This window comes from Amphiprion ocellaris, chromosome 1, assembly GCF_022539595.1.
Source record: "Amphiprion ocellaris isolate individual 3 ecotype Okinawa chromosome 1, ASM2253959v1, whole genome shotgun sequence".
In the NCBI taxonomy this organism is placed as follows: Eukaryota; Metazoa; Chordata; class Actinopteri; family Pomacentridae; genus Amphiprion; species Amphiprion ocellaris.
In genome coordinates, this window is record NC_072766.1 from 19012970 (window position 1) to 19036877 (window position 23908).

General features: G+C 40.6%; 2 protein-coding genes and 1 non-coding gene across 3 annotated transcripts in view; 2 read left to right on the forward strand and 1 right to left on the reverse strand.

The window, feature by feature from the left end:
* Positions 1-2703: 2703 nt before the first annotated feature.
* On the reverse strand, positions 2704-8849 carry cry5 (cryptochrome circadian regulator 5). The gene is made up of 11 exons (XM_023297585.3): positions 8702-8849; positions 7287-7511; positions 6611-6805; positions 6386-6504; positions 6093-6247; positions 5725-5865; positions 5416-5583; positions 5135-5275; positions 4003-4154; positions 3705-3925; positions 2704-3595 (listed from the first exon to the last, which is right to left on the reverse strand). Exons 2-11 carry the CDS (start codon positions 7499-7501, stop codon positions 3534-3536), a joined length of 1569 nt encoding a protein of 522 aa, XP_023153353.2. The 5' UTR covers positions 7502-7511; positions 8702-8849; the 3' UTR covers positions 2704-3533.
* Positions 8850-9144: 295 nt separating this feature from the next.
* trnah-gug (transfer RNA histidin (anticodon GUG)) lies at positions 9145-9216 on the forward strand. Its single transcript has one exon. It is a non-coding gene; the product is annotated as a tRNA-His (tRNA).
* A 1732-nt stretch (positions 9217-10948) lies between these two features.
* Positions 10949-23908, forward strand: part of LOC111587577 (FERM domain-containing protein 5-like) — an 87757-nt gene continuing 74797 nt past the window's right edge. Inside the window, exon 1 of the mRNA XM_023297589.3 lies at positions 10949-11597. Coding sequence (XP_023153357.1) covers positions 11496-11597 — 102 coding nt within the window. The 5' untranslated portion in view covers positions 10949-11495. The remainder of the gene's footprint in view (positions 11598-23908) is intronic.

Consider the following 23908-nt stretch of genomic DNA (forward strand, 5'->3'; position numbering starts at 1 on the left):
TCAAAGCACAACAGGGTGTGGAAACGCTGCAGAAGCTGGGAGACTCTGTCACGTCACTGCATTTGTGTATCTCCCTAAAGCAAATGCGTAACCTGCTGATGGTTCAAGAGGAATTTATCATATGTATACATCATCTAGGCTGATACATAGATAATAGCAAGAGGTAATATATTATGAAATGTAATAGTAGAAGTATGTATGAATGTATATATTGCTACTACTCATGTCATATTATGCCCTCTTTGTATAAAACAAATCACATTTCAACAGCCCCTCTCCATGATTTCAGCATTGCATGTCCATTGCCTCATGTTCTGCTATGTATAGCACTTTACAAAATCCTGTTGTGGTATTGTGTGGCAGATTTATAACAGGGCTACTGATGATGCTCTCTCAGATCACTACCTCTGGCCTTGTTTACACCATTATCTGTCTTTTGCAAACATAATTGTGCACTAACAGAAATAGGGTGGCTCCCACAGGGCAAATGTAAATTGTTATAATCAGTCATTATAACCTGAGTGGTAATGGACAAGCCCAGGTCTACAGGACTGCTGCTGTTCAGGATGTGTGCAGAGATGTGTGTGTGTGTGTGTGTGTGCCACGTGCAGATAGGGATAGACCAAAATGTCTAAAGCAGGTTGGACAACTATCAGCTCTTCAGTTTCACTGTGGCATTTATTTACCAGCTCCATGGATGTCTAATAAATAGTGACCTTTCAGCGTGTAGTCGTGAACCTTTTACTCACGACTTCCTCTTGTCGCTCAGTTTTTCCTGCGATAATGTCATTAATACAGACTCAAAGACGAAATGAGCACCAGCTATTCTGCAAAAATCAGCCTCACTTATCTTCCTCCATTTATTAGGCTGAGTAGCTGGCCATCAGAGAACACCTGCCTTCAGCATCCATTTTGCTCTTTCATGCACCAAATCAGCCACAGTAAATGCCAGTGTAGTTCCAGTTTTTCTGTGCAGTCACACAGTCACAACATTTTTGTCAGGGCTACAGGATGGATGCTGTCAGTAACATCTCTCCAGGCGAAGTAGCCTCACAACAGGTACCTTTGTGTTGCAAGACTGTTATTTGTGAGTTTTGAAGCATAGAATTTTGAATGTTCACGGTTGTTGTGGTAATATTCAGAAAATGGCCATGTAAACGTCACCTGACCCACTTGAGGCCAATGAGGACAGACCATAGATTGAATGAGTATGTGCTGGTCAATACGGATTTTTAAGGCATGCAGATGAAAAGGATTTCTGACAAATGGTGCCCCTAATAAATTTTACAGACCCTATTATTATGGTCAGAGATGGCTGGATCTTATTCCTATTCCTCCAACAAGCTATGCAGAAAGTTATAATATGCTTTTTGATGTTGCTGAGGAAGAAATAAACTCCTGAGACAAATCGCTACTATTAAACCTACATGAAACACCAGCTGCATGGGAACACGCTGTTCTAATTCAACCGGGATATTACAGTTCCCAGATCCAAGATGGTTTGCGTAGTGAGGTGTCAACACAGGCGTACGGGGAGAGGGATATACCAGTGGACAAACAGGCGAGGAGGCAGTTATTATTGGAATTCAGATCACAGAATATTGAATCTTTCTGGGACTGGGGCCAAATTAACACATTTATAGGATCAGAAGATGGTGGAATATATCCAGGTATACATCAAATAAATCTTTTATCGGCCTAAGCGATTTCATTTCACCCAGACCTGCTGAGCACTGCCATGAGAGTTTAATGGCAGAGTGGCCCGATGCCAAGAGCACCCCGAAACACCCTCCTACATGCATGCACAGTTGGACAGCAGATTGTTTTGATGTTTGACAGGTCTCTGTGGAAACTGAGCTTGGCTTTGTACGGTCGTCTGGCCTGCTGCTGAGGCTGTGACATCATCCCCTGGATATTCACACCAGTGTCAGCTCCAAGGAAGCAGAAACAGGAGAAGACTTGACCTCCAAGAACAGCTGTGTGTCGCACACACTCTCACACACATCTTGCCTTTATGTAGCACTGCACTGCCCGCGCTGACTTCTGCCAGTCACATGCACAGACAGTAAACATACACTATGTGCCGTTCTATAATGACTAATGGGGCTTTGGTAATCCTGAACAGGGAGTAAACTCCTGATCGGACAGAATCTGATGGCCATTATTAAAAATTATTATGGAATAATTGTGACCTAAATCAAAGTTTTAGGAATGAGGACACTGAAAACAGACTTTTTGAAAAGAAAATTCATGCAAGTTGGAGATAAAATTTGAACTTTAAGTGAGGGCTGTTAGAACTGAATATTTACATCACAAAATAATATCACTCTCAATATGTTCTGTTACAGCACATATTTAAAATACAAAAATAACCACAGCTGCTGTGATTTACTTTTTTTTATAACCTTTTTGTTTCTAATGGCAAATATTTTTTCATTTAAAAAATAACAGCAGATTGAATCCTTAAGATACATTTCTAGCATATCGTTGGTTCACTTGGTCCTTATACTAAATACATTCTGCAGGTAGAATTGCAGTGCCCTCTAGTGGTAAACGCTGGAACTCTAAAAGACGTTCTGACATTTCATTGAAAAGCAGAAAAAAAAACCGCAGAAAATCAAAATGATTTGGAAATTGAAAGAATGCTACTTTGTGATTTCAGCTGATGGACGAGTATTGAAAAGACAGTTTCACATGTAAATATCCAGTTTATATTTTGGATAATTTTTATTTAAATTGGACACAAACATCTGAGTAGTCATATGCAACATATTTACTATTTTAAATGAATAAACAGGCAAAGACCTACTTGTTAAGCAGACTGAACCCGTTTACCAAATCCATACTACTATAATAATCCTATACAGTATGACCCATGGACTAATGATGCACTAATTCTGTTTTAGCTTGTACTTTAAAAATATGTCACCCTACTTTACCATTTTATACAAACAGGAGATAAATATGTATGATGTGAGATGTCAGTCAGTGACTTTGGAGTGTTTTTTTAAGATTAAATACATATTTTTTAAAAAGATTTTTTGAAAGTTTCTTTAATTAAACAGAAATAATTTTTTCCTATTGTGCATTGTGCTCATCCTTTTCTTTGCACTGCACTGAGAGAACACCATGCATTAGCAGCACACGCAAAATTCAATCTTATTAATTGTGCACACCAGTCTGCATAGACTCTTCTTCACCTTGTCTCTTGTCCAGTGTGAACACTAGATAGTCTACCCTGCTGCAGTATTTATAGTAGTATGGATTTGCCATGACAACAAACTGTAGTCTTCAGACAATATGAGGACACTAGAAAATGTAACTTAATCTCGATGCAAAAAATGTCCTTCTGACCCAAAGTATTTAAACTCACTTACTCACAGAATAGAAAAAGTACAAATAAAATAAAGGCGCTTAAAATATAAAATAGTAACCAGTAAATGGTGGGAAAAAAAGAGGATATCTGCAGGCTTTGTAATGAACAATCACTGATTCCACAGTAACGTCATTACTTGGTAGTACTTTGTGTACCATTAGTTTGTTCTGCTTTTTTTCTTGAGCATGTCAACAACAGATGGAGCCTTGCGCTTTGCACCTTGGAGAAAAACACAAGGAGAAATATTTAAGAAAGCAGGACTCACTGCAAACACGACTTACATCAAAAGAGATGAAGCTCCTGAGGAAAGTATGTGTTTCTTGCGTACCTTCCTTTTTGCTGGGTGACTCAGTAGTGTCTGGGGATCTCTTTGCATAAGCCATCTTCATCCTCTGAATGTTTTTCTTGCTGATCACTTCATGCTCTACAATTGGACGCGGGTAGTCTTTACCCACAATGCATCCTGCTGCCTGCTGGATACTGTGTGGAGCTTTCCAGGGCTCATAGATATACTGTGCTGGGAACTTCTTTAGATGAGGAAGGTACTTCCTGCAAACACAGTAGAATTAAAATTATTTTATATGATACATATTTGGAATTTGAGTTTAACAAGTTTTTGATCTTACTTGATGTAGTCTCCATTTTTGTCTGTCTTCTTGCCAAAGGCCACAGGAGAGTAAACCCTGAAAAACTGGTGGAAGAAGGTGCTCGCTGACAGCCACTGCCAGTTTCCAGCATTCAGAGCCCAGTCGCCATCCAATAAAAGCTCCTCAAACACCTTCAAGAGCAGAGCACAGAATGTTAAATTAGCTCTCTGCTGATTTAACATTGCATTTCTAGAACATTGTTGGATTTCTGGTGGACAGCCAAAAAAATATAACAGGAATAAAACCCTGTACAACAGAACCAGGAATTTAAAATCTATTTTAATCCAATGCATTTTTCTTCCTTGTCAAACCTTGGGCCCTACCTTACCCACAATGCAACTTGAGCACTAAAGCTCAGGTTGAGATTCTGCATCTATTAAGCTCATAGCAGCTAACATACTTGTTGTACATGTGATCCACACTTTGCTCGATTTTATATGATAAATTTAAGTGGTAGTCATCTATGCACAGCATATTGTAATATTTTATGGTGTCTAACGCCTATGAACTTTAAGACTTTTATTTAAGGATTGTCTGGTTAGTCTAAGATACTGTTCTGGTTCGAAAGCACCTTTTGTAAAGCCATTTCTTACATCAATATGTCACCATCATCACTGGTTATGTTGTAGTTGTCTGACATGTACACTACCATTCAAAAGTTTGGGGTCACTTAGAAATGTCCTTATTTTTGAAAGAAAAGCATTTTTTTCAGTGAAGATAACATTAAATTAATCAGAAATACAATCCAGACATTGTTAATGTGGTAAAAGACTACTGTAGCTGGAAACAGCTGATTTTTAATGGAATATCTCCATAGAGGTACAGAGGAACATTTCCAGCAACCATCACTCCTGTGTTCTAATGCTACATTGTGTTAGCTAATGGTGTTGAAAGGCTACTTGGTGATTAGAAAACCCTTGTGCAATTATGTTAGCACATGAATAAAAGTGTGAGTTTTCATGGAAAACATGAAATTGCCTGGGTGATCCCAAACTTTTGAACGGTAGTGTACACACATTTATATGTGTGCTGTGGGACTTCACAGGTTTTGTGCTTATTCTTTGGTGGAATTAAACATGTGTACCTTATACATGTGATCTAATTTACTCACCTTCTGGCCTTCCTCCCAGTTGATCCACAGATCTCCCCTGGTGAGGAAACAAGCGACAGCATGTCTGGCCAGGTGGTGGATCCAGCCCTCCTGTCTCAGCTGAGTCATGATGGCGTCAATGAAGGGGAAGCCAGTCCGAGCCTTAAGAGAAACGCAAGACAAGATAACATGAATTATAAATCACACAGGAAATTAAGGTTATACATAATAGCTAGTTTATGATCATGAAAACTGTTCTTCCAATGAGAGACACTTTTAATTTAGGGACTCAGTCCGTGTACCTCTCTCCATGCCGCTAGATACTCGGGGTTTGTGTCCCAGTCCACCTGAGTGCACACATGGTTGCCCTCCATCTTGTTGAAGTTAGGGATACCAACACTGGCAGTGTAGAAAAACTCTCTCCAGAGTAACTGGCCATGAAGAGAAACTGGAGGAGCTGAGTGCTTTTTCTGCAAAAAAAATAAATAAATAAAAAAAAATACAAAAATCAGAGCCACACAAGAGAGAACTTGAATTTCCACAACATTAGAAGCCCCCAACTCTGCAGGCTTGTACTACCTGCAGAAATTACACTGTGATGCCACACTCACCCCCTGATAGACATCCGCGAGCCTCCACCAGAAGGTTCTTGCCGACAGACAGCCAAATGTGACATATGGACTGAGAACAGTGGTGCTGGGGCTCAAAGAGTTTGGAGAAGTTTGTGGCTTTTCAAAGCCGCATACCCATCCCTAAATAAAGGAGACAAGTCACACAAGTGAATCAGACAGAGACTATAAGAATACATGTTGTCTGTCAGAACAAGATGATTCAATCAAACTTTTTGCTTTGCCGGTTTTGATGCTGTCGTTGAAGTTGACTTTCTTGGATTCTGTCTAAAATTATCATGTTTTGTCGATAGTTCACAGCCTTTCAGTGTTGTAGACAAAGAGGAGCTGTGGGTGTGAAGCTCATATACCGTTCTTTTCATATGTTCTTCTAGTCTCCTGAGAGCCTCCCGCTCTCCTCCTGGGAACAGATCCTCTCCAAGAGATGTGGTGTCGTGGCCGAGCTCCTCCAGCGTAGGAATCCCATATTTCTTCTCCTGTTTTTCTGAACAAGGCGTCTTCACATCTTTGACAGAGGAGACATGTTTCAACTACTCCTGCTAAAATTCCATATCTGTATCTTGGATTATTGTGTTTATATAAATGAAAGCTTTTCCAAAAGTGAACTCAGTGTAATCATCCAATGTTTCTGGTAGTTAGATACCTTTCATGTTCTCCATGGTTGGAGCGGGGATCGGCCTCTTCGGGGAACCAAGGCCCTTCACTATTGCTTGCAAACGGTTGTACGTAAGCGGAGTCTTCCCATTGTTTTCCTCAATTATTCTAGACACAACAAACACACCGTCAGGAAAATTAAAAAAACAAGCAATAGAGAAAAAAACTTTGGGTAAAAATCTAATTATTTGTGCACACTCAACATGAGTATTACCTCTCTATGTCATAAAGAGTGTGTGAAATTTTGTAGATGACTTCGACTCCATGCTCTTTGGCCAGCTCGGTCACTTTTTTGTCACGGCTCAGACTGTAGGGCTCTGTGTCGTACTCATAGGTCAGCTTTGTTACGTTCCACTTCTGGAACAACTTGGGGAACACATCTTGTGGCCTCCCCCTCACCACGAACAGCCTGAAGGAGTCGAACATAATATGGCAAGAAAAATATATATTTGGTTTGAATTCTGATTTAAATCTTGTGCAGTCAGGAACGTAAAATAGCACTCAGGAGTTTTTGGCTTTCTTAACCCCGAGACGACTGATTGGTAGATGGCTGATTATCTGGTCCAATGTTTATATCTACTGAATTAATTATCAGTATCGTCATTTATCAGAGCCTATCAACACTGAAGGATAAATGTTGAAAAGTTCTAATTTAATTAAACATATGTGAAACATAAATGAACAAAAGCATATCAGCCAAGATCTATAGTGGAGTTCGTGTTATCTAAAATTTGGACATCAAGATTTTCACTCCAAATATGTATTGACTAATCAGTATGGTATAGGCCCTGAAAAAAAAAAAAAAAAAAAAAACTAAAAAAAAAACAGAACATATTGGTTGTTTTCTATGCTTATTGGTCAATATTTCTGAATGCTGTCTATGTTTCTACCTAGAGTTGAGTTTTCGGAGGCTGCAGTCCAGGTCTTTGAGTGCTCCAATGAGGAACCTCCAGCGGTTGATGCCCACACAGGAGTTGTTATGGAGGTGAGGGTCCAGGATGAACACGGGGTAGAGCTCCTTACAGTCCCTCAGAGCAGCCATCAGTGCTGGGTTATCATGCAACCTGAGTCCCTTGCGGAACCAGTGGATACACGTATGAGCCATTCCTGTGAACCTGTGAAGGCATACATCACAGACATTAAAGTGAGATAATATGAGGAGATAGAATTTCATACATTCTGATGGAAATGCTTGTGCCAGGTACGCGAAAAAATAAAGGGAGGGGTGGAAGCTGGTAGAATTCAAAGAGCTCCAGTCTCACTTAAACTAATCAGCATTTCAGACAGTGGGGCTTTTCCCCAACTTTATCCATTTCTTCAAGTAAACTAATGACAGTTCCTTTTTCACTGCTTTGAATTAATTAGTTTTATTTAGTTATGGACGATTATTGGCCTGGTCGATTATCGGGGCTGATATTTGGCATTTTTATGATTATTTGTATTGTTATTTTTATTAACCACTTATCAATAAATAAAATGAACTACTTTGGGCCTGGACTAGCTGCCTCTCTTTGTCTATAATCACTCTGCGGTCTCAAGCAATATCTTTCTAACAGAGACACAACCTGCAAAACCTTAACAAGAAGCGCAACCTTCACCACAAACCAGAAAATCAGCTAAACTCTGGCCTAAACTGCCTGTACCTTATTAAACTTGTCTGTATTTTTGTTCACTAAAGTTTAGGTCATTTTTAATGTACAGTTGTATAGCTCACCTTTTACATGGTTATATAGTTGTTTTTTTTCTCTGTTTCAGTCAATTAATTGTAATTATTTAAATATGCAAGTGCAATTTATTCAACGTGTCTGTATTGTGTTTGGTTTCTTTCATTTGAGTGTAACTTAATTCTGCTGTATTTTGTATTTTATCCTGTATGTGTTTTGTTGTTGTTTAGAATAACCTGTGTATGACAAGGCACCATATAAACTAACTTCCTGGCTTTTAGTTAACAATTGTTTCTCCTCTCAAATACAAATGCACGATGATGGAGAGATCATTTTACATCCACACAATCTACTGAAATCGGCGACACTTTCCTTTTACTCTGCAAATGATTATCAGATTTCTGCACTATGTTACATGCCAATCTTTTAAAAAAAAATACTTTTTTATTTCACAAAACTGCTTGAAAGCGATGCATTTGGAGTTTCTTTGCATCGACTCAAATCTCGTGTCTCTATTTAAGACAAATTATCAGGAAACCGCCTAGAACTGTCACCACGGACCCAAACGAAGATGCCACATCGTCCCTGAGTTAGAGCTCATAAAAACCAAAACGATGCACAGAGAAGGAGCAAAACTTTACCTTAATTTCGCCTTTAAACACACAGTTGCTCTCTGCTGTCCCTCTGCTGTGTTGACTGATAATTTCACTGTTTGGTAACACACGTTGACTCCGTTACAAAACAGGAAGTCTGTGTTACGTATGCAGCAGCATCAGCCAATCAGAGGAGAGCTGTGAAACCCACACTCGCAGCGTTTCAGTCTACGGTTTATCCACCAGATGTCAACATTGCGCAGGAAAAAAAATGGAAGGTACTGCTCAAACATGATCTCAAAAATTGTGCTACTCAGAGCAGTTAAAGCTGTATTCTGCTGCCTCTGTAAAGTCAGAAGGTTTGCGGAAGTTGAAATCCCTCAGCTGCAAGTTCTTACAAGCAAGAATAGTGAAGACGGTTAGACGGTACCTGGATTTTACTAATCACACCACGTTTTTGCTGCTCTGTCTCCACCAGCTCATCGTAGCTCGCTGTGATCGTATAGTGGTTAGTACTCTGCGTTGTGGCCGCAGCAACCCCGGTTCGAATCCGGGTCACGGCATTGTGGGACAATATCACGGCAGATGAGCTGTATTTTGTTTGTCTTCATTAGTTATTTAGTTATATTTCTCAGGTAAGTACGGTTGTCTCAGATTAAATTTCCGAGCATACGTTATATTGGCTCACTGTGCGTTGTACTGCTGTATGAACAACACCAACACGCTCTTATTATGGTTGTCGACATGGTGCAGAATACCACTGAAAGCAACTGGACAAATTCAGTTACTCTTCTAAGACCAAATCCAAAGAAAACGATGGCTCGATTTTGAAGTTTATAAAAAATGTAGTGTAAAAATAGTGTAATTACCATAAGGCACCACTAGAGGGAGACATAGTAGAAGCAACTGGAGACTTATTTACAGGTTGGACCAAACTCATCCAACATCTTTCTCTGTGCAAAGTGGGAAACAAATCTCTTGGTTGGGTTTAAGCAAGGCGTTTAACCCCTACTGGTTTCAAGAGAGCTTAATCAGTGCAATCTTTTGAGTAGCTCTTGGGCCAAAATTCAAAAATGTGACAGATAATGGAACTAGGAAAAAAAAACACTAGTCCTGCTTTAAAACTGATTAAAGCAGATGATGTGTTTATGCATTGTTACTGTGATGTAGGAAGTTATTTCTGCTTTCCGATTACTCAACGCTGCAGAAAGGGCCCTTTCATTTTAACTCACTTCATCACCTCCACACTGTATCACATCATAAAGGACTTGAATCAAATAATCTCATCTTGTCTAGTTTACTTAATGTAAATATATGGGTTTTGCACATTTTAAGTTATTTTAACTTAAAATGTCTATTTTTTATTTTCAGACCACTCAAAAACAAGAGTTAAAATTTGTGGCATTTTACCATAAATGCTGAGTTAATGAATGAACAGTTAAGACTCAACTCATTAAGCTTATAAAAGACAAAACTAGCATGTAAGCAGATGCTCTGTTAGAGAGTTAAAGCTCCCCAGTGTCTTGTTTTGTTTTTTTGTTTTGTTTTTGTTTGTTGTAATTGAAGGAAACATGGTGGAAAATTGCTTGAATGACTCTTTTTTAAATTAAATTATCATCTTTTTTCCACAATAATTTACAATAAAAGTACAGATTGTATTTGTACAGACTCTGATCAATATGGCATTATCTTCTAAGAATATTCGTTGACAAAGCTAAATTTCGAAGAAACTTCTAAATCTTGGAAATTGTAAAAGGAAATCTGTTGTTACTAGTTGAATAAACTTCATATTTTAAGTACATTTAAATAATTTTCTCAAGTTCAGCTAATTTAACTCAGCTAGTTTATACTCATAAGATGACCTTGAAGTAATTAATCACTGCACACACATTTTTAGGGCAGCAGGTAAAATTAAGTTTCCAAACTGAGTGAACTTAAAATGATTGATAGTGAAGAATAGTAAAACTATAATGCAATCAGGTGTTTCTCTTCGCTTTGCATAGCTGCATATAAACCATAGCTGTATAAATTACAAGAAAACGACATGAAATCAGCCATCAACTAATAGTGGATGAAATAAAGGCATTTTAAAAGCTGTTGGTGCCTTCAAGTGCTGTCGGAAATATCGCCGTCAAATAAAGAGCACAAATCAAGAAAGTGCTAAATTGGAAAATATGACTTATGATTGGCTTCTTAGACGTGACGTAAATCGAGCTTAGCCTATAAGCTTGCTTCAGTAATATTAGGGGAATCTATTACTGGTACTGATTTGTCAATTATCACAATTATCGATTCTTTCTCCAACTTGTGCAGCAGCATGCAGCTCCTGTCTGCCGTCTGACTTGTGGAGCTGCAGGCCTCACTCTGTTATTATTCCCAACATGTGGCGATAGTCACGACCTGCAGCAGCCTATCGGAATTTCTGCTCCTGTCGGTAAATCAGTGAAGGCAGCACCTCAGTCTGAGCTCCGTTGGCTGACACACTCGCCATTCAGGCAGCAGCCCGCCCAGCGGCACCGAGAGCGGCATGGCAACGGCGGGGAGACGGGGGGAGAAGGTGTGGTGAGGGGGTGACAGTTTAACCGGACCGGAGAGCAGCAGCAGCAGCAGCAGTGTTTCACTCCTCTCTGACTGGAGGGACGCGGGAGGCTCCGGTCAGCGCTTCACACACAGCTGATCAAACGATGCGCCACCGCCGCGTCTCCGCACAGTCGCCGCCGCTGACCAGGTGTTGGAGCAAAGAGCAGGGACGCCGTTAACGTGACAACAGATCAAACTTGTATGCAGCCTGTGTGCGCCGTGTTGCACTTCTCTCTGGTCCCGTTCGCAGACGATCGAGAAGATGCTGAGCCGACTGATGAGCAGCAGCATCAGGAGTCTGGACCGGGAATGCAACTGCACTGTGAGGCTGCTGGACGACTCGGAGTACACCTGCACGATTCAGGTCAGTGGTGAGCGGCGTTTCCTGCCTCAGATCACCTTGTAGCGGAGGACGTGCTGTTGACACGGGGTGGTGAGCAGGTAAAACGACGCTTCCCCCCCTCGTCTGCCTCTCTCTCTGTCAATCTGCTGCCTGCAGGAAAACATTCAGATCAAAAGAGATGTTTGGTTCATTCAGCTTCACAGCACATCTGGTTGTGTGTTTATGGATGTCATCGTGAAGCCGCTTGCATGTTACTTTCGTCAGAACCATACCTGTGTGGACGTGACATCATGACCGCATGTGGTGTGTGCATTGCGTAGCAAATTTACAACACTGTCTACCAAAAGAAAACACATCTCTGCATAAGCTGCTGTCATTTTGGCAGCTTTATGCATGCGTTGATTTGAATGCATTATTAAACTAATCTGGATAATCAGATCTTGAACGATTTCAGTGGAGGGCTCAGTGAGAATTTCTGGACGCTCTGGCTACATGAGCCAATAAGAGGATTTGGTAGCCAGCCAGGGTAAGCTGAATGTTGTTTAGATTCCAAAAAAACAGGGTGGAGATCTCCCAATTAGTGCTAACGGTGTTACAGTCTCAGTTGGTTGCCATTCAGATGGATCCATGTCTTGGCAGTGATGACAGAACTTTGCCTGATGTATTTATTTATTTTACAACACCCTATATCCTTTCAAATCTAAAATGAATTACAGTGATAAATACATTTCCAAAGGTTGCTGCAGCAACACCTTATTGATCCTGGCATTCTTGGAATCTTTAAACATTTGGAACAAAATGAGAAATGCACAATGACAATCAAGAGTTCTTTTCATTCCACATACTTTGTTTACTCTAAATATGGTAGAGACTAAAAACTGTATGTAAAAGGTCCCCTCAAAATAGTGACGGGGGATTGTTTCGGTGGAACATTTGCACACAGGAAGATGAGCATTGTCACTGAAATGGATAATCAACCAATAAAAAATGAGCATGGCTGCCTTACTGCACGACCAAATTCCTCAGCAAAACTTACTGCATGGAAGTTGTTGTAAAGAAAAAGTTGATATGCAGATAGCGGAAATGAGCAGCCAATTGGAAGGTTATACCATGGGGCATCAAACATCCAGTTAATTGGACTAAATTGTGTAGAGATCTATGACCCACTTGTCCCCTCATTTTTTAGCTCAGCAAACATTTGCTTCCTGTGTTGGTCTATGGTCTCAACTGCTAATGTGAACTCTCCTTCAGTACAACACGATGTTAAGTTTGTAATTAGGGTCCTGTTTGGAGTAAATTACACTATGAAACAAAGTATACTTTAGGGTGGGGCTACCTGGAAATTGACAGTCCCTACCATGTGGGTGTAGGTCGTGTCATCGAGCCCCCAGTCAGACCCACCCCTCGCTTTGTCTAATCTGGTTTTATAAGACCAAAGTTGTGATGCAAAATGCCAAACTCAAGGCCTCAGATCAGTAGTCCGTAAACCAATGAGTCACGATGGCAATGTCCGTCTTTTATATACAGTCTATGGTAGAAACACAGTGCAACACATATGTAAGACAACTTTATCTATTGTGCACCCCTGCATCTGCTCTGAGGTACCAACACAACAGCTGTAAGAATAATCAAAATAACCTTTTTGTTCTTGCTCGTAAATGCTTTTAGTAAAACTGAATGCCAGCTTTTAAGCAAAGTAGCTTGTTACATAGTATTTGGCTTTGTGTCTGCAGCCCTCATCAAGTCTTAATTTGCTTGTTTTCACTTTGGTTTTTTTTGGCTGTTTGTTTCAGCAATACAAGTCCATCATTGGCTGTTATTTTATTTTATTGTTGACACAGTAGCAGAAAAGCACTGATCCAAATTTATGATCTCTTTTGAAGTTGTGTTTGTTCTATAGGATGGATAATAGTTGGATTTATTGCAGGTCTGCTTTATTGCATAGTAAAGGTGTTTCCACTGTTATTTATTGTCGGTGTCCTTGTTCATCTGACAGCTTAACTCAGAGGCTTTTGTGGGTTTTGGTAAAACTTATTAATGCTGCACACCAGATTGGACATTCCGTCAGTCTTTCAGATAGCTGGTCCTTCCCTCTGAGTCCTGTGCAGACTTGTTGGAAACATTTCTCTTTATTTCATGTACTTTGAGTTGCCTGAAAAATCAATTGTTATATTGACGCGAATGAAGGCAAGACGTGAATAGAGTCAGTAAACACAGCGTTTGTAAGTGAGAGAGTGCAGGAGTCAGAGTAAGTGATGAATGTGTATTACCTCCTTTGTAAATCAAGTGTGTGTGTGTGTCTTTTGCGTGGCTGCATGATTGTGAAGTCTCTTATGTGCATAGTCCAACCTGGTCGTTTGAGTCGCTGAAGCCGTGTTTGATGCTTATTACTTGAAGGGATTCCAGTGCTGCTGAATTAGAAATGACAGCACACAAAGACCATCAACACCTGCTCGTTTCAAGGATCTGACGGCAAAGGCAAAGCAAGCATTTCAATGTCTTAAACTTAAAATAGCAGTTCTCTGGGGACACATAAAATGGTGATTTTTATGTCTTTTTCTGTGTATCCTCACCCCCCTGTGAAAAATTAGGTAATAATGTTTTGGATCTTCCCATCATCTTCAGAGAAAACAAAGTGCCTTGTTGTTGATTTGACTTTTGACCAGCTTGGCAACTTAACTGTCAGTTTTAATGTTACTGTTTTGCAAGCAAAACCCCATGTATGCTTTTGCCTTCAGTTTGATCTGGAAAAGATATGGTGTGTCTTGTGTTTTTTGATGAGTTGTGTTTACCACAGTGCTGCCTGCACTTGTTCCCCCTTGACTTCTAAGCAGCTCCTTCACCCAAGCAGGATTCAAAGTGTTTGGCTGTCAAGATATGCTGATCCCACCCTTTTAGCAACACAGCAGGGACAGAATGCTTAATTTCTGGTGGAGCCGCTGTTGAGGGGGATTAGCTCTGTATCGACATATTTCATTATTTGCAGCACGGAAAATAATGAACTATTCCATTATTTCACATCATGGGGCTCTTGATGAAGCACAACTGGTCTAAATGAAAACATAAATAGGATCATCGGCTTAATCAATTGTCCATTGTTTACAACAACAACAGCATTTATTTTACTGGCGTCAGAATGTGTGAACACGACATTTAGGGAGCTTTATTAATTATGTTTTAAACAAGCATTTGTAAAGCTAAACACACCCTGGTGATTGCATCATTTTTCACCTGCATAAAGGACACTAGAGTGACCTCAGTGGGAGATGACAACATTGTAGGCTCTTTGAAAATGAGAGTGGATGGTTGCTGTCCTTTCCTGGACACCTTAGAGATGTGGCCCAGAATAAAGGGCCCTCGCGGGGCTCAGCGACGGTCACACTCTCCATTTAGCTCAATTAGCCTACACCTCAAACTGTCGCTGTTACACTGAAATCACATCATTGGGGAATGATGGTAGGTATGACCTTCATGGACTGAAAAAAAAAACATTGCAATATGAAGGCAGCATGGAGAGGAAAAGGAGGCTAAGCAGGACAAGGTGAAGCACACAAGTCCTGATGTTTAACATGGACATGGGGCCCGTCACTCACTCCACCAGACAGTTTGCCAGACTTATCAGATGCCACTACCGTCACTCAGTTTATCTCACCCATGCTGCATGCCTAGACGGCTCACCCTCTGTTGACATGTTGCTGATTGCATAATAACCCATGAAGCAAGTGGAGACTCATGTTCATTGATCTCTCCTGTTCTTTTGACTCAAGTCTGCCCTTTAGGATTTTCACAGGAATCTTACATTCACAGGTCGTACCACGAACTCTTAAGCTTCAATCCAGCTTGATTGATGCACAGAGCTGTTTCTGCAGGCACAACACTGGGCAGAGGGTTAATTGGTGTGGAAGCAAGCAGAGGGCAAGCATGCATCTATGCTGGAGAGATGTGGAAAAATGGTGGAGAAGAGACAAGAGAAGAGTGATTAAAGGTGCCATAAAAGCTCTGGGAGGCTGTAGATATGCACTTGGAGGCCCAAATAGCAAAGAACAGCAGCTTCAGGAGAGACAGGATCAGGAATATGACTGCATCCAACCACATAATGTTGGTGGTGATCATCAGCAGAAATGTGAGCTAATTCTGAAAGTAGGTTTTACGCCAGGATTGTCGGAATAGCAATGACAGTAGGGAGTATCTTGGTGAACATGGTCTGGCTATAATAACAGAGATGCAAACTGAAATACATTTTCTTGCCACTTCCAGGAAGTCAATATGGATCTTGCAACAGAATGTGGTTGGAGTGGGATTTTCTCTTTGCCACTCGGCTGAGCTAAGCAGAACTCAGTGGTCTGCAGGGACCATACACAGATTTGCGTAACCTCAGAGATTTTGCTTTACAATTTATACTCAGATATTGATTCCTTTTATCTCTGGTGGTATTTAGCCATTGTGGCTGATGCTTCAAATCATTCGGAAATGGACTGGATTTGTGCTTTTATCAGCTTTACATCTTGCCTCTCATTCATCCATTAACACCACCAGCGTTACACACAGACGGTGGCAAGTCACCATGCAAGGCATCAGTCTTACCAGCGGGAGCAATTTGGGGCACTTGTGCACTTGGGGAGACGTGGAGCACAGATCAAGGACAAATCGAACAGCCAAATCTGCAAATCAATAGCTGCCCTGCTCTACCTGCAGGGCCACAGTCACCCCATCAGTAACAAGATAAACTGTTTCTTGATTCAGTATTGCAAATGAATAATTCTGTATTTTATAATAAGAGTAGATCACATCATTAATCTGCATATTTTTCAAATCAATTAAAGAATAAGACAGATGTTTACTGTTCATGGAAAAACAAATCATTGAGCATTGGTGTCTAAACTACTTTATATGCATCTGAACTGTACTGTTACAATAGATTTTGAAGACACTTCATTAGTTTTGTGTTTGTGTTTCTCTGGTTTAGATTTAGCCACAGCCCACTGAACACAGAGTCATGATTTTATACTATACTGAGTATCTGTGCAGGTTGCTTTGTGTTTTCACATTAATCACTACAATTAAACAGACAACACAAATACAGGGATTATTTAGATCAACGTTTTGTTTGGCAGTTATACCCTGGATGCCTTTGAATTATGTAGTAAGAGAGTCTGCTTACACAGACATGGCCTAGCGCTGTTAATGAACAGAGTTACAATAGATGAAAGAACAGTAAAATAAGCCCTCCTCTGTCTCACACTGAGCTACATTTCATGACATTATTTTTAGGAACATACAAGCTGCATAATTAAAATCATCATTCATGACTGAACTATGTAAATCACCCACTCAAAATTTCAGATCTGTTTGCAGAGCTCCACACAAGCAACTGTATAAAGCTCATCAAATATCACCCAGCAGTCCGCCTGGGAGTTTTTAGAGGTAAATACTGTGGTCTATTTGCTCTAAATTAATATTCCTACCGTGAACCAAAAGATGTATATCAGAGATTGAGGGCAAAATGAATGATAGAATAGCAGTGATGCAGAGAAATGTACCTCATCATTGTGAGTAAGTGCTTCAATCACCTGGCACCGGCTCAGATCCTGTATAGCTCACTAATGAAATTAGGACTGTTCTTTTGAAGCCAAATGCACAACTTGGAAGGAGCTCATCTCGTTTGCGTTGTGAATGCATTATTGAAATAGGTTACTCCTTTCTCCAAAGTGGTCTCTCTGCACTCATATTCTTCTCAGTGTGCACTGCTAAAATTGGAGTAGACGTTGTAACGTGTTTTGTTTTCATGCATGCAAGACTGGCTCTGTTCTTCTGCTTTTGTTGTCTTCACCTCAAAGCTCCCACACTAACATAATGAAATTGGCTTACCTTACCCATAAATCAGAGCATAACTTATGGAACAAATTATTGTTCCTCACTGAGGATGATACCTATACTGCAGCAATTTCATTGATTCATACTTGATATATTGCAGTTCACTTTAGTTGTCAGAGAGGATTTGGATTGCCAAATGGTTTTAAGATGAGGCTGACTCTTGTGTATGCCTCGTGACCATCAAAGTCATGTTTTTATGCTGTGCTAAATTGATGAGGCTAATTCTGATATTGATCATTTTAGTTCATACACAGCAGCTCTGTGAGGCTGTACTTAAGCACAGTGGTGCCTTCAACTAAATGGAAATGTCATTATAAAGTGCTCGCAATGTCAATGCTATCATGCTGCTGTATATCAGATATAATGTAGTCATTCTGTGTTTAGCATGTGAGGACAAAATGTCATGGCAATCCATATAATAGTTGGATTTACATTTCAGTCAAAGCCAGATGTAAACCTCCTGGTGGCACTATAGGAAAAGTCGGGATCAATAGAAGGTTAGTTATCGGAGAACTTTAACATCTGTCTTCATAATCCATCCAGTAGTTCCTGAGATAATATGCAAAGTGGTGGACACCCACTGCCCTCCTTAGAGATGTGATCATTTTCAGATCTTTCTTTTTTTGAGGGCTTGTTATTATTGGTTTGGTACTGTCTGAAGTCATGAAATGTTGAATTCTGGTAGCTTCTGATGGGCATTTCTCAGTATTAATGAATCTTTCATGGCCAAAAATGTTGGTCACCCCCTCCCCAAAAAGTAATAATAGGTTACCCAGTATGACAGCTCTGAACAAAACTCTCAGTCCTTACCAACTTGTGATTTGTGTTGGCATTCTGCACACAGCTTGGATCAGCTGGGACATGCATCAATGCTTTCACTGCTGTCAAAATGTCTTTGATCAGACCTCTCAGTCTCTGCTCCCGTGGATCTGTTTAGCAGCAGATAACAGAATTGTGCTTGGATTGGGCAGCTCCCAGATGTCGGCTAAAGGAGCTACATGGGTAATATTTTAAAAGGTGCTCTGTCTTTAATTTTAGAAAGCTTAACAATGAGAAACTGATGATAGTGTTGCTCTCACATCACAGTTCATGGTGCTACACGTAGCACCTTGAGCGGCGCTACAAACAAGAGCGTGTGCTCAGTCAGCCTTCCTCAGTAGAGGTTACGTATACAGTCTTCAACATGTCACTGAATAGAGAAATGTAAATTTCACCTGACGTCTAAACAGTCAGCGTGTAGCTCAGAAGCATTCGTGCAGGGCTTTTGGCCCATAATAATCCACAGACTGGGAATGCTGGTCCCCTAAGTAGATTTATTTCTAACCGGTAAAAGCTTAATATAGAATGAAAAGTAGGATGTGCTTTAGACAGAGCTCTTGCTTATCTGCCTCGCTGCCAGCTACGTCACGCCCAGCAGAAATCTGCAGGAGACACGTCTTTCTGATGTGGAAGCGCTCTACTAAATAACATGTTAATCCATAATGTGTAGAAATGGTGAGATAAGCCCTCAAGGCTTTGATGTGCTTTTCATGTTGGGACATCTGTTGGCCATGACAGTAATATATACAACTTCAATGAAGTCAGAGCAACTCCCATCGCTCTACTGACTGATTGTCTTAGTTGTCACACATTTCTCACTATAGTACTATTCAAATTGATTATATATGATTTACAGCAACCAATATAAGTAATGTACCTCACTGTTGTCCTGCATCCACACCCAAATTCTTGGCGTCCATGTAATAGATGCATAGAAACCAAAACATGACATAGTCTGGGAAACTTCATGGCAAAGAGCAATCAGTGAGGAGTGCTTTGAATTGCTACCAGTTCCATTTAATCCTAATTAAGTGTAGCTCATAATGTATCATTTTCAATATAATCAGTAGTTGTGTAAGAACTATTCCACAGCTGATTACAGTGGATTTTCTTTAATGCCAGGGAACTTTACTACTTGAAGCTTTCATTTAATGTCACCAACTTTCCTTGAGAACAGAAGGAAAAATCCAGTGATTTTTGGTGGAGTGAAGTCTCCTCTGGCTCCCATGTACTTGTGTTTCTAACACTGATTGTGTAGAAGACTGAAATCCTGTGTTTAAAATTGCAGCATTTTTGCCTTTTAGAAAACGTGTGTGACAGTGAATATTTGTGGCTGGTTATCTCTGATGCACATGTTTCTGGAGGTGTTCGATGGGGTCAAGCTTCTGTATGTGATGCACAGGCTGCAGAGAAGTGACAACTTGGCAGCACACTTAAAGCATTTGACTTTATAGCAATGTCTTTGGATTTGCTTTATAGCAGCATCTTAAGGAACGTCAGTTTATGGTGAAACAAATTATGTTCTGAATGCTCTTCAACTCGTTTTCCCATCCTTTATCTTTTTTTGGTCTGCCTCTCTCTCCTTCTCCCCTGTTTCATGTCTCCTTCACTCTTCTCTTTTTGTACTTCGTCTCCTGGCTGGCTCCTAAATTCCGCAAAATCCCCTCTTTGTTCTTTTTCACTTTCATTTCTCCTCTTCTTCTTCTCTCTGTGTCTGTCTGTCCTCTCTCAGCTGGTACCACTGCAGCTGAGCAGATTAATGAGCTCGCCCTGAGTGAACCTGACACCGGGAGACGACACAGCAAAGACATACTATACGTGACACAGCAGTAAGGATGCTAGAGGCATTGCACTGACGGCTAGACATTACAGCTATTGTTATGGATTTAAAAGGTCGTAATTAGGCAACTTAGTCAATATGTCTGCATGGATGGAGTTTCCTGGTTTTTATGTGTACCAGCAGCATGTCATTAGGGCTGAGTGTGTTGGTCGATCAGTTCACCACTTTGGAGCAGATTGAAACCACTATTCAGTAGCTTGACACGAAATTTTATGCACACATTTATGGTTCACAGAGGATGAATATTTAGATTTGAGGGATTCCCTGACTTTTTGTCTCATCGTGAGGTTCTTATTTTTGGTTGTGAGCAAATTGAGTCAACAATTAGACATTGGATGAATTGCTATTACAATTTGCATGCATTGATATGACCTTCAAGAAATATTTGACTTTGGTGATCCTTTCCTCTTTTACCTGCAAAGCTAATGACATTCCCATTTTGAACCAGCATGCTGACATGCTAAACTGAGATGCAAAGCAACGTGAGCAGGCATGTTGGCATTGCAGCATATTAGCATGCTGATATAAGCTCAAAGCACTGTGCCTTCCTGTGTGGCCTCACAGAGCTGGTAACATGGCTGTAGGCTCTTAGTCTTGTTTTCATGTCCCACATTTGTGCTTGTAAGAATCGACAGCTATTAGTTTTACATGCACACATATATTACAGTGTGTGTTGCCCGAGATGGCAGACTCTCACTTCTCTCTAACGGCGCTTTAACAAGACTGACCTCATTTTTCTGTCATACCAAAGCTTCAAAATAAGGAAATAAACAGAGGCCAATAAATACTGTACACCATATTGATTCTCTGCTTCTTTTTTGCAGTGATAATTCATGTCTCTCAGGGAGTCGATGTATCTTTGCTGATGCCTTTGAAGGTTGTAGAAAGAAAAATGCAAAGAAAAAAGTGTAGAAAACTGTTGACTGTTGGGAGGTGCTGATCCTGTGTGCAGCCCACTGACACCCCAGGGTGCTCAAGTCTAAACAAGCTCGTAAGGAAATGGAGACGTGATTGCAGAATAGTAGGTCAAGAGCACGTTGAGTCAAGCTGAGCTTCACCCGTTTAATTAAGATAGTTGCGACTAGCGGTTCAGATTTTCTGCATCGTGTAGTGTGAATAGAAGTCCCCTGTATGGGTCGTTTTAATTGTGTGGCTGAAACATAATTAAGTAATTTCCCTGTCATATTTGGGAGGCATCAAAAAGATTATGGTTTAATGTGTGGAGCTGAGCAGCAGCCAGACTGTAACCAGCCAAACTAAATCACCCCACTGCTTGTACGGGAGCAGTTTCAGCTCAGGGATTATGTGGTATGACTACCGTGGGGCTGGGAAAGCCCAAAAGGAGAAGGTGTGGAGATGGATGTACCTCACTTTTATAAATCTGTCTGGCTGTGTCGCTCTTTTTAACATGTTTTCTCTCAATTACTGCATTCGTCACTATTCCATCTGCAACATTAGGCCCAGCTGCAGTGAGGTGTTAGACGCACAGTACGCCATGTCTGCATAGAGCAGCAGCAATGAAGCTCGTGAGGATTAGCAGAATGGATGTGTATTAGCCTCTCAACACTGGTTGATATCAGACTGGCAGAGAAATCTTTCTCACCCCAGCACAGGCTTTACAGCAGGGAAATCTTTACAGCTTTACAGAAGTGAGAGAGCGATCTCTTGTTCTCACTGGAGTCTTCTGTGGCGCTCCTCTTCCTCTTTTCTCTTTTCTTTCATGTCAAACTTGAAAGGGGAGGCAAAGCTTGTTTAGGAAATGCAGGAGCTTGCTGTGGAGTTGAGGATGTCGCTGAAAAGGACGAGTCGAGGCACAGTGGTGATTCTGTGTAGACTGATGTCGGCCGCACTGAACTTGGAAATCACTCTGTTGTGATTTTTGCTCAGACATGGGTCAGATGTTTTATTCATGATGCAGCTCCCTCAGCCTCCAACAGTTGATATTTAATCACCATACTAATGATGTTTTAACTGAATGTGCTCTTAATAGTCACTGTGTGTGTGTGTGTGTGTGTGTCTTCTCTCTGCTTGTGTGTCGGTTGTGCGTTGGTATTTGTGTGCCGATGCTGAAGGATAACTACTAATGCATGGCTGATTTTCCTCTGTACAATGTCAGGATGAATTCTTGCATTAACAAGAGATGGCACCAAAAAATGTTGCTGGTGTCATGTGTCCACTGCGGTATGAGTTGGGTGCTTTGCAAACAAAAGGCAAAAAGCTTTAATTACACATGGATGCTGACGTCCTGTTGAGATCCTGCTGGCTCTGCACATTACAGACAACAGTATACTCTGTGTGTGTCGATGCTCATGTTTGTGTGTGCATGCAAGTGCTTCAGGATGGAGGGCTTCCATTTGACAAAAGGGAAATGGAGACTTTACACCATAAGGATGACTGTAATGACTCCAGGACTCTTGCACACGGGTAACACACTGTGTCTGCTAATTACTCTGCGGCAGAGACAAAATGCAAATGTAAAATGCTTTGAGATAAGAATAAGCAGAAACTCCCTGTGTGGTACAAAACAGGTTTTGAATCTGTAAATTAAACAATTTTTGATTTAAGTGGTTCCTATACATGTTGCAGTTTTGTGTTTCTTTGATTTTGTATGTTTTTGGTGATATGATGAATCAGAGCCACACGCCTGAACACACACAGTGATGCAGCTACACCAGTCACATGTCTGTGCATATGTAGTTTACAAAGACGGTTTACCATACGCTAATTTAGACTGCCTTCATCTGTGTGGTCATTCCCGACCATGTACTGCGGTCTGTGGTGTGTGTGTTTGTGTTGTAGTTGTCTTGTTTGTCGTCTCTTGGGAATGTGCGGCTGTCTGCGCTGTAATGTGGGATGAAGGTGTGCTCTGTTTGCTGGATCTACAGAGGCAGCTTAAGACTAGAGGTGGAAGCCGTGCAGTCAGCAGCAGTTAAATCGTATTAACACGTTACAAATGTACCTCAAATATCAGTGTGTTTATTGAGAATCAGAATCAGTTTGCCACTGCTAATCGAACAGAATTCCGTACGCTGATGAAATACATTGCAAATATTACCTGATGTAAAATACAAGAGTGAACATGCAAGATGTATTTTTACATTTAGTCTTAGCACCCATCAGCCACAATATGCCTAATATTTGTAATATTTGACAGCTTTAATTTTCCAGCATAGACATGGGTCTCCTGGGGTTGTCTTGAGGTGATTGGCACTGTGGCATTGGCAGTAGACCCTTTGGATTCTGTGAGTAGCAGAGTCGGGCCTCCATGATCTGGTGTCATTCATTGTGTCCTGCAGATTGTATTGGCACCTGGAGAGGACAGGTCGATGCCTTGTGCTCTTTGTCACGTTCCTCAAGCAGCTCTTAAGTAGTGTTGCTGTGTGTCAGGGTGCATTGTCCTGCAGGTTGTGTGTTCAGTCTGCAACAATATCTAGGTGGGTGACATATGTTACAGTAATATTCTCATGAATACAGGTGCCCAAATTTTGCTAAAACTTTGCATTTAAGAAGGTTATTCATGTGATACAATTCACCTGGCAGTGCTTTTATTGTTGTGGCTAAGTGGTGTTGTTTTATCGAACTCATTTTATTTTAAATGTAATAAAATGTGTTGCTTTCAGACATGAATGAGGGTAGACTAAATATTAGCAACGCATTACAATTTAACAGCACTAGCCCCCAAAAAGACCATAAAGTTTCAGCAAAAATAGCCTTAATAAATGTAGAATTTACTGCACCTCTGTTGTATGAGGCTGCATTAGTTTTGGCTAAACGTACCTTAACAAACAGATAGCTGAAT